General features: G+C 53.6%; 4 protein-coding genes across 4 annotated transcripts; 3 read left to right on the forward strand and 1 right to left on the reverse strand.

Annotated features, from left to right (window-relative positions):
- Positions 1–863: 863 nt before the first annotated feature.
- On the forward strand, positions 864–3312 carry BDP81DRAFT_314046 (pre-mRNA-splicing factor ATP-dependent RNA helicase prp43; the record flags this gene model as incomplete). Its single annotated transcript, XM_060583957.1, has 2 exons — positions 864–1198; positions 1260–3312. 2 exons carry the CDS (start codon positions 864–866, stop codon positions 3310–3312), a joined length of 2388 nt encoding a protein of 795 aa, XP_060448577.1.
- A 257-nt stretch (positions 3313–3569) lies between these two features.
- BDP81DRAFT_186147 (uncharacterized protein) lies at positions 3570–4642 on the forward strand. The gene has a single exon (XM_060582354.1). The coding sequence runs from the start codon at positions 3826–3828 to the stop codon at positions 4453–4455; it is 630 nt and encodes a 209-aa protein (XP_060448578.1). The 5' UTR covers positions 3570–3825; the 3' UTR covers positions 4456–4642.
- A 2622-nt stretch (positions 4643–7264) lies between these two features.
- BDP81DRAFT_422182 (uncharacterized protein) lies at positions 7265–7987 on the forward strand. The gene is made up of 3 exons (XM_060589968.1): positions 7265–7286; positions 7343–7384; positions 7437–7987. Exon 3 carries the CDS (start codon positions 7484–7486, stop codon positions 7946–7948), a length of 465 nt encoding a protein of 154 aa, XP_060448579.1. The 5' UTR covers positions 7265–7286; positions 7343–7384; positions 7437–7483; the 3' UTR covers positions 7949–7987.
- Positions 7988–8620: 633 nt separating this feature from the next.
- Positions 8621–9713, reverse strand: BDP81DRAFT_422184 (uncharacterized protein). The gene has a single exon (XM_060589969.1). The coding sequence runs from the start codon at positions 9237–9239 to the stop codon at positions 8718–8720; it is 522 nt and encodes a 173-aa protein (XP_060448580.1). The 5' UTR covers positions 9240–9713; the 3' UTR covers positions 8621–8717.
- Between the last annotated feature and the right edge of the window lie 7707 nt (positions 9714–17420).

A 17420-nucleotide genomic window follows, 5' to 3' on the forward strand; every position in this document is an offset into this window, starting at 1 on the left:
GCTCAGCGCACAAATACCCCACGCGGTGGTTGTGCAAAAAGCGGTTACCTGCTGGTCAGGACCCTGGCGCTTCGGTAAAAAGGAGGATATGACGAGGGGAAATTTGATGATTTGTGGTCAGCAAATCATTCTTGGTAGGTTGCTTGTACTCAGGAAAATAATCGTCCGGGAGAGCAGAGGAGTTGCACTCAGATCAGTTGCGACCTGATGTTGTGTGATTTGAGAAGTCAGGCTGTTGGTTACCCCCCCCCCCCCCCCCCCCCCCCCCCCCACCAAGAGGTAAAAAAGCACCAAATTTTGCGAGTTGCGACTCGGTGCCATTGGTTGCACTCTGGACCCTGGAGAGAGCGCGCGAGAGGAGACAGTGCCCGCTGTCAGGAAAGTATACTTTACAAGCTTTCATCTCACTCAATTCAATGAGATTATGAGAGATCTTCTCTGTGAGAATTACTTCTAGTAACTTACTCGGAGTGAGAAATACTGGATATAAAAATAAACATAATATGAGTTTGAATGAGTTCTAGCCAAAATCCAGAGATTCCCTGCAATGTTGATGGGCCACAGATAGTCTCATTCTCCTAGACACGCAATGTCTCGTGAACAGTGTGTTGAGCTTTTAGTACGGTACATCTCATGCATGAGTTTAGCTTATCTTATCATCCCACCTTCTCATTGGCCCGTGCTTGAACCCACCCAAATTTTTCCCGCGACAACAAAAAGTTTCTGGGAGCCTCGCTTGGAATCGCCTCCCGAGCTTGTCTTCGTCGACGTCGAATCCACGGGCCGCAACTTCAACCCAACATCTCCCTCAACCCCTTTCCCGTCCACCACCCCCGCACCGAACGGCGGAATCTGCGACCAAAATGGCCGGCTTCGAGGATAAGGGATCGAAGCGCCTGAGCGCCGACGGAGAAGGAAGCCGGAAGAAGATCAAGAAGGAGGTCAAGAAGGAGGAAGAGGATGAGTCCAAGTACAACCCCTACTTGGCGCACATGAAGGAGGAGAACGGCGTCAAATCCGAGGAGGACGTCATTGATGCCAGCTCGCCCTTTTACGGTTTCAAGCAACGCGCCACCACTGCGAAGCAGCACGAGAAGATCGAAGACCTCGACGACAATGCCTTCACCGGTCGCCCTCACTCGCAAAAATATTTCCAGATTCTGCAGTCGCGTCGCGATCTTCCCGTCGCGAAGCAGAGGTGCGTCTATCTCATATTCATTTTCACAAGATTTCTATCTGACTGACTATCTTGCCAACAGAGAAGAGTTCCTCGAGAAGTACCACTCAACCCAAATCCTCGTCTTCGTCGGTGAGACCGGTTCCGGAAAGACGACCCAGATTCCTCAATATGTCGTATTTGACGAGCTCCCTCAGCTCAACCGCAAGATGGTTGCCTGCACTCAGCCCCGTCGTGTTGCTGCCATGTCCGTTGCGCAGCGTGTTGCCGACGAGATGGACGTTCAACTTGGCGAGGAGGTCGGATACAGCATTCGTTTCGAGGACAGAACCAGCCCCAACACGATCCTCAAATACATGACCGACGGTATGCTTCTCCGAGAAGCCATCCACGACCACGAGATGTCGCGTTACAGCTGTATCATCCTCGACGAGGCCCACGAACGTACTCTCGCCACCGATATCCTCATGGCCCTGCTCAAGCAGATTGCCGCCCGCCGCCCCGACCTCAAGATCGTCGTCATGTCCGCCACCCTCGATGCGCAAAAGTTCCAGCGCTACTTCAACGATGCGCCTCTTCTCGCCGTTCCCGGTCGCACACACCCCGTCGAGATCTTCTACACCCCCGAGCCCGAGAGGGACTACGTCGAGGCTGCCATTCGGACAGTGTTGCAGATCCATGCCTCTGAAGGGGAGGGCGATATTCTACTGTTCTTGACAGGTGAGGAAGAGATTGAGGATGCCTGCCGGAAGATCAATCTCGAGGCCGACGAAATGACACGAGAAATCGACGCCGGCCCGTTGGTGGTTTACCCGCTCTACGGTACTCTGCCCCCGCACCAGCAGCAAAAGATCTTCGACAAGGCTCCGGCCCCGTACAAGAAGGGCGGCCGGCCAGGACGCAAGGTTATTGTGTCTACCAACATTGCCGAGACGTCTTTGACCATTGACGGTATCGTGTATGTCGTTGATCCCGGCTTCAGCAAGCAAAAGATCTACAACCCGCGAATTCGTGTCGAGTCTCTCTTGGTCTCCCCTATCTCCAAGGCCTCGGCCCAGCAGCGTGCTGGTCGTGCTGGTCGTACAAAGCCCGGAAAGTGCTTCCGTCTGTACACTGAGCAGGCCTTCAAGAAGGAGCTCATCGAGCAGACCCATCCTGAGATTCTGCGTTCCAACCTGTGCAACACGGTCCTGGAGCTGAAGAAGCTTGGTGTCGTGGATCTCGTCCACTTTGACCTCATGGACCCTCCTGCGCCGGAGACCATGATGCGTGCGCTCGAGGAGCTGAACTATCTCGCCTGCCTTGACGATGTTGGCGAGCTGACCACCCTCGGAAGCCTCGCCTCCGAGTTCCCCTTGGACCCAGCCTTGGCCGTCATGCTTATCTCCTCGCCGGAATTTTACTGCTCCAACGAGATTCTGTCCATCGTCTCTCTCCTCTCTATTCCTCAGATCTGGGTCCGCCCCGCCGCTCAGCGTAAGCGTGCCGACGAGATGAAGGCGCAGTTCTCACACCCCGAGGGCGATCATCTCACACTCCTCAATGCCTACCACGCCTTCAAGGGCACGGCAAACCAGCCCGACGTGGACCCCAAAAGATGGTGTCACGAGCACTTCCTCTCCTTCCGTCATCTCAGCAGTGCCGACAACGTTCGTGCGCAGCTGAAGCGCATCATGGAGAAGTCTGACCTCGAGCTCGTGTCGACCCCCTTTGAGGACAAGAACTACTACACCAACATCCGGCGCGCGCTCCTTTCGGGCTTCTTCATGCAGGTCGCCATGAAGGAGAGCTCCGGCAAGGTTTACCGTACTATCAAGGACGATCAGGCAGTCATGATGCATCCCTCCACGGTCCTCAAGACCGACTACGAATGGGTCCTTTACAACGAATTCGTCCTCACCTCCAAGCAGTACATCCGTACATGCACCGGAATCAGGCCAGAGTGGCTGTTTGTAAGCAATGCCCCTGCCTTTCCCCCCCTTCGAACAAATGCCACTTGTCTTTTCCCTTCCTCTTGCCGCTTACCCCCATATGGATTGCTACGATCGATCTCTTGCTGCTTTCAGCCCCCACCCCCTGTCCTGCATTCTTCGGCACTTGCCTCATCCTATCCATTGCATCGGAGAACCCCATAACTAATATCGATGTACCAGGAAATCGCACCCGCCTACTATGACCTTGCAGAGTTCGACGATGGAATCGTCAAGACCGCGCTGACCCGGGCCTCGGAGAAGAAGCGCAGAAAGGAGGCCATGAAGAATGGTCGGTGAGCACAGCGCGGGCGCGCGCGGTAATGCACTCCGCTCGATTCGAGTGCAGAACAGCAAACCCCCCAAGGGCTCTCAATTCTCAATTCTCACAATCGTACACCCACCCCAACCATCCCCCTACCTTTTTTTTTCGCCAAGGTTGCGAATACGCTAAGGCCCTGGGGACCTAATGAAGAGAAAAACTCAGAGTGATCCGATTTTGGGATTTTTGGAGGCCCGAAAGCCCCCCCCCTTCCCCCAGTTCGATCGTGAATTTTTGGCGAGGGTCGCCTCCATCGCGGCGGGGGCAACGGCCTACCGGACCAGGGGGGTGCGGAAAGACTTGGAGCGCGTGTTGTTCGAAAGCCTCCTTTTGGGGCTCAGTTTTTTTCGGTTGCGATGGGGAGGAATTCTCCCCCCATTTTTGCGACCTACGAACTTCAGCAAATTTTTTTTTTTACTCTTGTTGTTATTATTTTACACAGCCTAGGACCAGGGCGGGCACACGGCGGGCAAATCACTTTCGTAGTAGATGTCATGGTCAGCCCGTCGCTCTCTTCCTCCAACCCGATGATCCGACAGGAAAAGAGGTGTGGGCGGGCTTGGCAGGGGCTCATTGGGACCGGAAATTTTTCTATTTTTTTTTTACCATGGTGGTATGGCGTCCCAGGTATGACAAAAGAGAAGCATCATCAACGGCACATAGTTATCGTGTGCAAAATAGAAGACCACATTTTTGTTCCCTCCACCCATCATTTCTCTCTCTGTGTCTGTCTACCTATCTCCCCGCCTGGTGTCACCCCCTCTCGGCTTACCCTCCCCCTTCCCTCTGATCTTGCAACCCATCCATCTTACGAGCCAAAATTATCCATAGGTTGTAGTCTCGGCAGATGGGTGCAGATGCAGAACATGACGGATGTAGCCGGTTATCGAAAAGGAGGGGAGGAGCCCACTTCCACGAAATGCAGCATTTCTGTCAAATTCTGTGAGATGTGCCGTGTGATCGAGGGTGGATTCCAGCCCGTCTGAATCCAGCAACTTTTTCTCCAAAGCATTGGCATCATTTGTATTATTGCATGACCAGGGGGGGTGTTTAACAAGAGAGCAGGTCCAAACGGCAAGGAGATTGCGAGGCTCTTGAGGAAACAGAGATAGCCCCGATTGCCCGACAATGGAAGTTCCAAGTTTACATCATACAACATACACTTTTATTCATTGTATTGAACGAAGGTTTGCAATGAGATCTCAGTGACCGGGCCGCCTCGGACCGCAAGTTCAACCATGTTTTTTCTTCATGTATCTCTAGTCATGATGTCGGAGCTGATTTGTTATTTGGGTGCACGCGCGGCAAAAGAGCAAAAAACGAACGCCCGGACTTTTTGTCCGATCAGACCAAGCAATGTCAGACCGTATCTTTGGGAAAACAGGGTCGAACGAAAAAGAAGAAAAAAAAGCGTGTAAGACGATCGTGGGACGGCGCCAAACCTTGTCGGCGCAAGCTCCCGCAACGTACACAACGGCGCGGCGCTTCCGGACCTGGGATCAAAGACAAAAAAACCTTCAGACCATTAGGTAGGACCTTAGAGGCTTGGGCGAGAAAACCCCTGGACACGGGACGCCACACCGTAGATCGCACGCTATGCCCAACACGAGAGATGCAGAAACGTCTGTGTTTGTGAGAGGGTATCCGTATGATGTATGATCTTAGGTACGAGCATGAGACGGCAGATGGAGAACCGACGATGCAACGAAAGACGCTAGCAAGAAAATTTCAGTGGTATAGCGCTTATACTATGAGCGGTAGTTGTAGTTGTAGTTGTATTCAATGTAACTCTTTCTTGGTGAGAAACATATCAGATTTGGCCTCTGCCGAAAAAAAAAAAAAAAAAAAAAAAACCCCTCACAGTGAGCAAAGGAAGCAAGAGAGCGTCGCATCCGGTACGGGCTGCGATCCCCGACCCGGATCCCGCACACGTGACACACGCGTGGTCTCGACGGTTCCACCGATCGCTAGTCGCGGGAAAGGTTACACAAAGCCAACACGACGTATCGGGAATAATCCGCACAACCACAAACCACAAACCACAAACCACAACCACACACACCTCTACCTTTAGGTACTCCGTAGACGCAAAAAGTCAGTCTGTTAGTTTTACTGTGTTGCCAGTTGTCGACCTTGTCTTTCTACCGCGACATATCCCGATTCCCGAGACACACCACATACCCGCCAACCGAGCAAGCCTCTATGCAGTTAGCTGACCAGCATTCTTCTTCACATGGTACTCTCAGCTCTCCCACGCCCGCCGGGGGAAAAGCCTCTTTGTCCCCTCTCGGACCTTCGGAGAGTCTCGAGACCACCTTCTGCAGAATTCTAGCGCGGTGAAAGAAAGAGAGTGTGTGTGAGAGAGTCGAGCTTATTATCCCCCGTGTCTAGAGAAGAAAAAGCCACGCCAAGCAAGGGTTCGTCAACTGGGGTTTGAGAAAAAGTGAGGCAAGCCAAGGCAAGCCAAGGTAAGCCAAGGTAAGCCAAGGTAAGCAAAACCGACATCGGTGGTTCACAACACTGGTAACTCTGCGGTGCGTGAGCACGGGCAAAAGAGACGCACTTGGCCCATCTCGTCGATAGCGCAATAGTATCAATCTACTACATCTGATGTGAGAATGAGACTACTTCGTGTTTTCCAGCTGCCCAGGTATCCAGAAACCTATCTAACTGCATACTATTTTAAGTCAGACTTGCTAGACTAGACTCATTCACTACGAGGCTTCGGCATCTGGGTTTCCTCTGCCCTGGCAGTTGAAATAAAATAGAGCGAAATTTCTCATCCCGCAAGAAGAGCAATATTAGGAATAGTTGGCGGCGCGATGGCCGGGGGGGGGGGGGGGGGGGGGTGCGGTGTGTGGTGTGAGACGATGGGTTAGTGAGAAGTGAGAAACGACAAAACACTGAACTTGTTGAGTTGTTCTGGGCCTCTAAAATTCAGAGGCACGGGTTATATCAGACTTTTGAGTGAAATAGCAGAGAAGATAGGTTATGCACAGGTTTCTTCTCGTATACGCCGGCGACCCCTTCTAGCCTGACTGACAACTGAGACATTTTCCATTGAGAGGAGGATTTCGTACTATCGAACATGTGCGGCTATAGCAGATCCGCAGCCGCATCGCATATGATCTGAGCGGAGCTGCGAGAGTGAGCGAAGACTGAAGAGAGAGAGAGAGAGAGAGAGAGAGAGAGAGAGAGAGAGAGAGAGAAAGAGAGAGAGAGAGAGAAAGGTCAAAGTTGCATCGGAAACCCTGTTCGAGAAGCTACTGGTTTAGTGGTTCCATCGGGAGGATCCCCCCTTCTTCGGAGTGAAAACGGTATCTCTCAACAGACCACCTCCGTTCCCAGTCCTCCAGAGTCCAGACGGGCTGACGAGGGATTGAGGGTTGAGGTTTCCATGGTACCTACTGCAGTACATGTAAGAGGAGGGGAAGAGTGGTGGTATCCGTACTTTGGTCGGGAAGCAATCGGAAACGAGCAAAAGACAAGAAAATTATGGAAATGCTGGTGACGTACCCGGGGCCCAGCGTGCCTGTTACTTGGAATGACCGACGAATCCCCTTTCCCACATCGTCTGGTCTAAACTCGAGTTGGACGACAGCGCATCAAATCTCACCGAGGCACCGCGGAGGGCCGTCTTTTGACGGCATCCGAGCGATTTGCCAATGCCGCGTGCTGTTTCCTCTCACTCTCAACCAGGATATGCTCGGCGTTGACCAAGGTACTCGACAAAACAAAACAAAAAAGTTGAATCTTCAAGACGGCCCGCTAGATTACTCGGTGGATTGAGAGAGACTGCATCGGACGCTCCGCGTGGCTGTTACACGAATGAGTAGGCAGGAAAAGGCAAAAAAAGAAACCATGGGATCCAACCGGCATAGAATCTAGGCTCAGTCGTCGAAGAAGCTCAAGGACCTAGAAGGCTAGAACGTTGAGAATCGTATCACCTTCCGTTTCAAGGACTTACGTAAAGCTCTTAAACGGTATGTCGAGGCCGATGTATCTGTACAGCACATGGACATACATGATACACCATCGTCAATGAATCAAAAAGGTGCCCACATTCGATGCGGAACGATGCCGATACTGCGGAAGACGCCCATCAGACAGCATCGTCGCGTGTCGTTACCAGCGGTCAAAGAACACGCCCCCTGGTATCAGGACTCAGGAACCACCACCACAGCAGTCTCAAGAATCCGAGGAAGTTTCTGCCCGATGGGCGGGCATCTCTCGTCCGCGCTGTTCTCGTTTGCCCGTTCTGTCCAAGCCGACAGCTGTCGTGAGGATCCATTTCCTCACCTCATGCAACGGCAGGCTATGACCTACCTACGTCAACTCCAGTCCACCTCCCCTCTGGGTCCTTGTCTCCTGATGGTGAAAAAACTGCTCCAGTTGCCGTCGTTGAATCCGCTCGCTGGGACGAAGTGTAACCTTGGGGCACGCCGCACGGCAGCATCTCCGTCTGGGGGCACCGAGTGATTGGGTGCCGAGCGGCCAATCCCCTTGCCCCGGCGAATCAGAGGGTCATGTCGTTACCTCTAATGACTGTGGGACAGTATCCGTAAGGATACCGCAAGCCAATTCCCAGCCATGTTTGAGCGGCAGGCAATACAGAAGCGTGCGGGTGCAGCAGCCAACATGCGTATCCGTCCAGACGAGTTACCAACTGTCTCTACATGTAATGGCGATGGGGGCGGCACTTGGCAATGCTTCGGTGACAAGAACATCAAAGAGAAAACTGTGATGAAATTGGCACAAATCCACAATCCTCTCCTGACCATGGGTGTCTTTTGGGTCGGAACAAGGCAGAAGATCTTCCCCCGGTTCGCAGTCTGACTCGCAGAACGGTATCACTTTGCTTGTCCTGGTCTTTCGTGGGAGAAGATGAAATAAAAAAAGAAACGTGGTTTTTCGCAACTGTGGATATCACGCCAAAATCCACTTGTTGTATCGTTTTCCTCGAACCCAGACACGTGCTCGATCGCAGGTGACCATCTCAACAACCCGTTTCATCTCGATAACGCAGACCGAGAGTAGGCGACACATCGTTCCAGGCTGGCCTGATGGTGCTCCGGAGACGGCCCGCATTTGACCGTCTGACGTGGGCGCGGCGAGGGAAGCGAGAGAACCGCGTCTACCGTCCATCCAGCCGCCGGCCGGCGTCCCATGACGGACCAAGGACAGTCAGAAGAGCAACGCTGTCGAGCCACATTCGAGGCGGGCCATAATACGTTGGAACAGAATCCACTCAGGCGAGAAACACCAGGGAAGCGGGAAGCGCACAAAAAAAGCACGCATCAAATTCTGGGCAGATGCAAGGTCCCCTTTTTCGCGTTCGCTCCCTCCCTAGTTGCGTTGCAGATCCTCCTCGACTCCCTCTCCCCTCTTTTGCCGGGTAAAACCTGCAGAAGACAACAAAAAGCCTGCGCGCGGGGATCTCGATGGTCTCGTCAAGTGTTGATGTAAGTGCCAGCCACGGCGCCTCGTAAACGCCTGATATCCACGGCCGTAAAGGTGCCGAACAGAATCGAGAGGGTATCCAGGTGTCGGCCAGCTGGACTAGGAGAGACTCAGAGAGACTGTGCTCCGTTTCCTGCTGCTGAAGGAGAGAGGCCGCCAAACTATCGATTGGACAGCACTGGAGACATGGGCAATATTCGGTTTTCTCCAAAGCCCCCACCGAATTTCCATGGTGTCCAAACTCTTCGATCTCTTGGTTGCCCACGTCAATGATCAACCCAATCTGTCCCTTTCCTGGCAACTGCGACATAGAGTCGGCGGAGTCTCCGTGTCTCTTGGAACCCACTGTCGTCCGTCCGGATCCGAGATACCAACGCCAGCCTAGTCGTCCCAAATCCTGGCCAGGATGCAGCGGCCGCTAAAGTAGGAAGTCTCTGGTCCCGTTTAGCATGGCTGCACGCAGTACATAGCCCCGGGTCCCGGGGTCGTCGACGAATGGGTCCCTCCTTGCCCCTTCTCCTAGGTAGGGACACTGCTCCTCCTCCGCTGCAAGTCAGACAGGCGAGCGGACGACCCAACAGCCCCGGTAATCCTCTGCAATGGGTAGGTGTGCCAGGCCAAGTCGCTTCGGCACCTCGACATACTTTGCGGGTTGCAGAAACGAAGCCGCTCTAGTTGAAGCTAGGCTCTTGTCTCCTGCTTGTCTCTTGCCTCTTTGCAACTCAAATTCTATTCGGTAAATACCAGGGTCGGGGTATACTCCGTCGACTTTCTGAGAGGTTGACGAGACTGAGCGGATCCTCTCTCTAGGCGGCGGGGATAAGGCAAGGGAAGGGGCGTGAAAAGTCTTTCTTGACACCATTTCCAGTCCTGCGCATCGTGCGTGCTGGACGATTCCTGGGAGCCGTGGGCCGCACCAATGTAGGTCCTGCTGCTACTACCGCCTGTGCATGGGTCCTCCGCGCCCGGATTCCTACGGACTGTAGGGCGTCCTACTGGCCATTAGACTGCTTGGGCTATGCCCTCAACCGCAGACAACTCAACCGCAGACGGAACCGTCGTGTCCACGAGTGGCAACTGGAAGCCTGTGAACCTGGTTGCTCACCTTCCATAGATGTATCATCGAAGGCAACTCTTCAGGTGAACTTGGCGCCCTGTTAAACAAGGGAACCTCTCGATTGTTTGCTGCTTGCTCCGTCTTCGCCTACTTGCCAAAGACTATGGTACTCCTGCTTTCAGGGGTGGGCGACTTTACCCAGAAGTTAATCAGAGGCCATTGCTGACGAGGCCAGAAGAGACGACGGGCATGTTACCGGTTGTGGACATTACGAACTCGGTGCTCCGGTAGCCCAACCTTCGTCCCAAGGATAACACCAACCCAGTGTTATTCTGTCCATTCGCTGAGCCGTGGGCACTATGCCGCCGCTTGCTGCACATGTAACGTCAGCTGGACATTCTGGAAAGAAGGCAGAAGACGCCAAGTCGGCTCTGTTCAACTGCGCCTAAGGTTTCTGTATTCCAAGTAATCAAGTTTCCACACGCACCTGGCACCGAACTCGGGGACCCGTGAGTTGAAACTTGAACGGGGCCAGAGCGAGGAGTCCAGTCAAAGCAGAGGTTATCCCTGATGGTTGTCCACTGAAACGCCAGGAACGCTCTTTATGACTTCCACAGAGCCACAACACTAGGCGATGTCATTGTGACATCCCGACTAGCGTTGTCGAAGCCTTCGGGCACGATTTCGGGTAAAGCCGTCTGCATCCCGTCTTCACGGCCACTTGGCTAGGGAACGCTGAGCCAGCAGAGCGTCTGCCGACAGTCGCGACCCATTCGTACAGGGGCGATCCGCAAATTCTTTTTGTCGGCAACTTTTGAAGTATTCGAGTCTACCGCGTCAGCCTGAGAATCTGCAGAGAGCCCCGGAGTATGCGGCCAAACCATACGGCACGCACGTTGCCCACTTGCTCGAGAACAAAAGAGCTCGGCATCCAGGCAACGTTCAACGAGAGGGGTTCAAGTGGTGTCAGCGAATCACCGCCGAGATATAAATAAAGTCCGACTGGGAATAGTGTCATCGCGCCCGTTCTCCCCATGCTCCTGTTCGCCAGATGTCCAAGCATACAAGTCCTACTTGCTCCTACGTCCTGATCTGGAGAAATGAGCAGAAGTCTGCCTATAGGCATGCTAGCCAAGGTGTCGAGACCATATCTGCATGATGCTATGTGTCGTAGATCACAGTTTCTTTTCCCAACTCAGAAAAGACTGCATTCTTATCTTGAGGGGGCGTCACCCTGCCGTCAAGTTAATGACTTACGCCATGCTGCTCTGGCGCCACCGCTAGGATAGCTTGCTTGATGCAGCTACGCGCACATTGGGACCGCCACAGCTTGAGCCAACGGATCAAGGTGCCATTCAACGACAGAGCGTCCCATTCTGTCCCCGGGCCAGCTAAGACATTGGTGATAGCTCATACTCCCCTTTGTCGTCAGTGGGTAGCTCCGGTGGCCAGTGACACAGCAACAGCCCCGTGTGGAGAAGTTGGCAACTACCAAGACTATATCCCGAGATGGGTCATGAGCATCGCGCGATGGCTTCGGTTGCTACTCGTGTAGTCGTTCTTATCAGCACTTCCTGGGAGGCTTCTTATATACTAGAAAGCTTCTTAGATGACGAGTTGTCGAGGCGCCCCGCGAACTGCCCCGAGCATCCGCCCCGTAACTCAAAGACGAAAACGCCTCGGCCGATCCGCCATGGCTGGCTGGGCAGACAATCTTCTCTCTGTCAATGCTGGTCCGGTATACCTGGAACGGGCAAATCGTAATTTCAGGGGCCGTCTATGAGTTTCCACGGCGGCTCAAAGCAGCTCAGGACGGGTCTGGCTTAGACTCCCCGGAACTTAGTTCTCGCCTCGAGGCTACGGTACCGAGCAGAATCCGGGCGTCTATCATGGAATTATTTCGCTTTTGAGGGAAGGTGAAAGCGGAGTCTTAGCTTCGCGATGCTTTGCGCGGTACCTGGAGGTGAGTCGTCCCACCCGACTTGCTGGAGATACCCAAAGTATCCTTCGAAGCAGTTCACACCCACACGCATACCTTCAACGGGCTCTGTCCCACTGTTTCCCGCCAGACTATCATGGGTATCCGCTGTTCCATGTGTAGCGACGTGGTCGTCTCGTACGAGGATCATCGTGTCGAACCCAGGTACAGATACGCGATGGAGATTGTCGAACCGATTTGCGCAGCTGACTACCTGGTAGGTTGATTGGAACTTGTCTCTGAGGGATGATCCAGTAAGCTCCCCCCTATCCATGGGCAAACATCGCTTCGTCGGCATCATCTTGGTCTCGTGCCAATTCGAATTACGGAAAACATAATCGAGGTTACCGTCAGTGAAACATGGAGCTGTACAAGCCAACTCTATAGGCGAGTTGATTTAATAAAGCAACAGAGGTCAGGAAACTTGTATCGGCTCTGACTTGTCCTCAAGTCTCCTGATTGCTTATGTCCGCTCTCGATCCCAAGTTCAGGGTGCATACGTTTGCGTGCTCCAAACCTTGAAGGAGGGGAAGTACGGCGGCGTTGCCTTGTCTGATACAACGTGGCGCGTGGTTTTCTCGCGAAGGATCCTCGACGGCTCGACTCTTTCGAGACGACTCTGCATTAGCTGAATAACCGGGATGGTCAGCGAGACTGAAAAGGCCGGCATGCAGCTGCTGTGGTGCCATGGAGAAGATAGTACATTAGTCTCTGCATATGCCGCCGGTACCCCTCCGCCCGTCACTCCGCATCGTCCTTGTACCGTACCGCAGCATACCATCCAAGCCTGCGGTTATTCGGGACGGCTTCCAGTGGCTGAGTTCTTATGAGATATAGTTCAGAAAGGACCCCTAGAATGACCGCGTGAACGTTGTCGAAGGTTGGTTTAGTGCTTGGTAAGACGACTTCGTTGTACACCTTGGCCTGCGTCTTTGGTGGTGCCAACGGCTCACATCCGTCCCTCCCCGCCTGTCAGGTCGCGGGCTCCTGCAGATCACGATGCCCATCACTGCACCCCTTTGAGCCTCATGGGCGTCCGGATGCGTCTCATGTCGCACGCAGCTTCCGGGGTCCGCTCAGGACGATACCCTGCAGCAAGCCGAAAATTGAGATCCAGCGGCCAGGATCCTTTCGAGCTCGCGTATATTGCAGTTTCCTGTCTGACTTTGACTTGGGAGACATACTTGGCGTATCCACCCAGAAGGTTGAGGGGCCAGCATGTCGCCGAGGAGGGGATAGGACTACCCTCCGCCGGGAAACCCGGGTAGCGAAAGCTGTTGACTGACATTGTAACTCTCCTGTCAGTTTTCATTTTCCTCTTCTGCTCTCTGCAAGCCACATCGATGAAGCAGCCAATCCGCGGCATTTGCTTTCGGTGGAAGCATGGGCCACGGTTAAAGTCATGCTTCGCCTCGTGCGGGTGTATAGTATCAAGTGGGTTAGGAGTAGGGCGCTCCAAGGCGAGGGTCATTGACTTTTCTACATCCGCATGAGAATCTGCCGTAATTAGCAGCCTGCGTGCAGTAAGCATGCATCTTACAACCATTTCGATGTTCTTGTGAAGATGATCCTGCAAGTGTGCAAGGCAGACGTAGGCAACTAGAAGACCTTGGGTTGTTTCCAGAAGCCGAAGGTCCGACCTCGAAAGTATAAAGAGGGCCCTCTCGCAACTCTCTGCTGAACTTGGCTTGCCCATTTCGTGTCACAGACAGACATCCAGCAGTACGACTCGAGCTTCAGCCAGATTTTCAGTACCAACAACTCTCAGCTGTTCAAGGAACACTCTCAGGCTCGAACGTCTCCGAAGAACCATTCAGTATGGACCGATACCCCTGCGTCAACAGATACAAGCACGGCGTCGACTGCCCTGGCTGGGTCAACGTCCATGGAGCACGTTGCGAAGATTGTGTCGTTGTGAGTCAAAGAGGAACCATGAACGCGGAAACAACGTCTGACAAGCTCTCAGTACAACCGGTAGATCGTCAACTCCGAGTCGGTTGAAAGCTCACCCCGTTCACCCCGTCATCCTCGACGAAGTATGGATATTCCAGAAACAGAGCCGCAATAAGGCCACAAAGTCTGCCACCACCGAAGGTGGGCCCGAATAGACGGTCTCGACCATTGTCTAGGCTGTCGCAAAGCCGATGGAACGGACTAGGCGGTTGGCATTTGACAGGACGGGGTGGACGCAGGCGTGGCAGGTCTCAAGCAAGACCTTCGGCCCATCTGAATTGTTCCTTAGTAATTCTTGGCATCAACAGGAGTTTTCATTGCTTGAAAGCATAATGAGTGGTTATCAGTAGCCAGCAATAAACGCTCTTTCTCTTGGATGTTTCTCGGATCGACGAGACTAATGCAAATGTGTATGCTTGATCCGGCGTGTGGCTGATTGTTTCCATGTCGAACATGAGTCGGGAAAAAAGCCATGTGGTACCGCCCGAGGGTATCCTCAATAGTGCAGGCCTTTCTCAGCAGTCCGCGACCTGTCAAGTCGGCCTTGTACCGATAAAGCAGTGCCAGAGCACCGGCGTCGGGGACATTGGCCCTCTGGAAGCTAGGTGAGACCGATTGAAACTCCTACTAACGGCCAGGAGCAACAGCAGCAGCTCGCCACTCTGTGGCAACGACCAGGACAGGGCATGCGCGCAGGCACTGGGGTGCGGCCTTGCATGGGCAACGATCGTGATCGTGATCCTGGCCCTACGATTGTGGAGTGAGAGGGCCTTGATTGGACAGACAAGAACTACTCCAATACCACAAAGACAGCCAATGCCATGGGCCCAGGTTCGCGGGTAAGCGGGGTTCTGGAATCGGATGTCGTCTACCAAGTCGGAAATAGGCGGCGTCGTTGTCAGCCGGGCCGGGGTCAGCGCATCGCGTTGCGACTCGAGCAAAACGGACATCAGCGGTCAACGGGCGTCTGCATTGGCCCGACTCGAGCCTTGCGAATGTGTAACCAAATCGCCAGTGAAACCATAACCAACGTTCGCGGCGGGTGGGCACTACCCAAGACGAGTTGGTGGTAATAGGTAGGTAGGTAGCAGGCGAAGGATCCCAACTCATGCCGGCAGGCTAGCAGAGCCAGGGTCTTCGCATGGGAACCATGAATTGCACAGCCAATTGTCGTTGTCGTCTGCCAATACAAGCTGAGGCTGGTGCCGCATTCGACAAGTTTGTACGACTCGAGCTCAGTTGGGCTGGTCCGGCTGGTTGATCTCATCAGAGCACCTGCAGCGGAAGCTCGGGGGCGTGTACCTCGTGGCAAAGGATTGAACGGTGAAGCAAGTCATTCGATGGCATGACTGTGTGTTAGAAGTCGGCCTGCCGATGGGATATGCTCAATCGCCAAGACGTGATTGGAGATGGTCGGCCAGTGAACGAGTCTGCTCGTGAAAGAAACTTTGCCTCCGAGGCTACCGCTTTTCTTTTCGTTCCTTGCTGTCGTCGCCGTGGTCATGCTGATGCTCGTTAGCTTGCTGGCTTCTAAGGCAGCTGCGGTATATGCGAGCGATGTCCGAGGTTATTGGTGTGGCTAACAAGTCATGGATTGTGACAGGTCGCCTGCCTCATGCTCATGCTAGAGAAGATGGCAAGGCAAGGCATGGAAGACGATTCGGGGCTAAAACCGGGTTTGTGTTGGCCGTTTCGACATCAGGCGTTGTTGTTGGTATTGGTGTTGGATTGGAGTTGGAGTTGGGTAGTGGACAAGAACTGCACTGCATCCATGGATGACAGAAATGCAATAAGACGACAAGGATATGGTGGCACGGAAGGTGCCAAGCTCATTCCTCAGGATCCTTGCTATCTGTGGCCTCAGGTACTATTGTCTTAAACCCGTATCCATTTCGGAAACTGTCAATGAGCCTTGCTTCCTTGCTATGCTTACGTCTCGGTCTCGCTTGCCCTTCGAGAGTTGGAGATCGGAGATATCAAGGGGCAAATTTATTCGTAGACGAGAGACAAGCAAGCGCTATGCATTGTGAGACCTGCCTATCACCTGCCTTCTGAATCAGAAAGACTACCTTGGGATCTGAGGAGGCACTTGCAGCCCGTTGACAACGCATACCAAGAAACAAAACACTCTCGAGAGGCATAATATTATGAATCGTCGTAGACAAGGCGAGCAGAGCGACTCATAATAGTAGAGAAGTCATCTAGTCATGCCAAGACATGATGTTCATGAACAGCAGACTAAAGTAAGCCGACCGCTACCGACTTAGGTAAGTCGACTAGCGATATGTCACTGGATGCGCCGGGTGGCCAGATATCTGGAGAAGGGCGGACCTTGGGGGCTGCTTTTTCGTTCACACTCAAGGCGGTAACACTGTCATGGTGACACAAGCAGGGGTATGGATTCATGTACGGATGCTAATGCAGAACAATTATGCGCTCAAGTCTGACGACTCTGTCAGACTGTAGGTGCTGTACTGTACTGGGTCTCTTGGTATCAGTGACGCTGTAACGGCATCGCCTTGAGCGCCACAGCCAGCGCCATTCCGCTTTCAAGTTGGTTCATGTCTCATCTGACATCGTCAACAGTGATGAGCAAGGATGCTGGAGAAGACCCTCAAGTGCGGCTTGGATAGCTCCGCAAGATAATCGACTCGCGCAAGTTACCAGTTACAACTACCTACCCACCACCACCCAGCAGGCAGAGACCGAACAGGGAAGGGGGTTGCAAGGGCAGGTCGTAACTGGGCTTGCTGGGCTTGCTGGGGGCAGGCAGGCCAAGCCGCAAAAGAACGCAACGGGGGTTCATTCGAGGAAGGGGGGCCAGGAGCCGGGTCCGGTGGAGTGTGGTGGACGTGGTGGATGTGGTGGACGTGGTGGACTGGTCTGGAGAGGTCCTGGACTAAGGTAGGTAGGTAGTGTAGAGACTGTGGTGGTTGTTGGTGGCTTGTTTCAACGTTTCCTGGGAAGAAACGACGAGACGGAACGGTGGAACTGTGAAGTTGAGGTGACACAGATCACATGCGGCCGGGCGGGGTCGGCAACCCGGATCCGCAATGTCACCGGAGCTATTGGACCGACATTCTTGGACCCCTCCGTAAACCTCTTTCTCCCTTCCAAGTTTCCCATTCTCCCACACACACAATCCGTACAATTCTATAACAGTACACGGCAAAACACGCAACCAACGCAAGCCCCCCCGGAACCCGCCCTTTCGGTTGCGTCCTGATATCCCTTTTCCGTCAAGTATTACTCCCCTCCCCTCCACTCCCTCCCTCGCCGTACCTTTTGGTCAACCCCCCCCCCCTGCGCGCATCCCGTCTGATCTGGGCGCGACCGTTAGGAAATGGTCCCACACCCGGTACCCGCCTTTCCGTAAGGCGGGGCCCATTGGTGGTGTCTGTTTGTACGTGTGTACGGAGGTACGGTTGTGTACCTTTCCATCAAAGGTGCCCTACCCAGACATCATCAAATTGTCTGGTACATGGCAAAACCAGGACCCCGGG

The sequence above is a fragment of the Colletotrichum phormii genome (genome assembly GCF_030913505.1).
Source record: "Colletotrichum phormii strain CBS 102054 chromosome Unknown BDP81scaffold_5, whole genome shotgun sequence".
In the NCBI taxonomy this organism is placed as follows: domain Eukaryota; kingdom Fungi; phylum Ascomycota; class Sordariomycetes; order Glomerellales; family Glomerellaceae; genus Colletotrichum; species Colletotrichum phormii.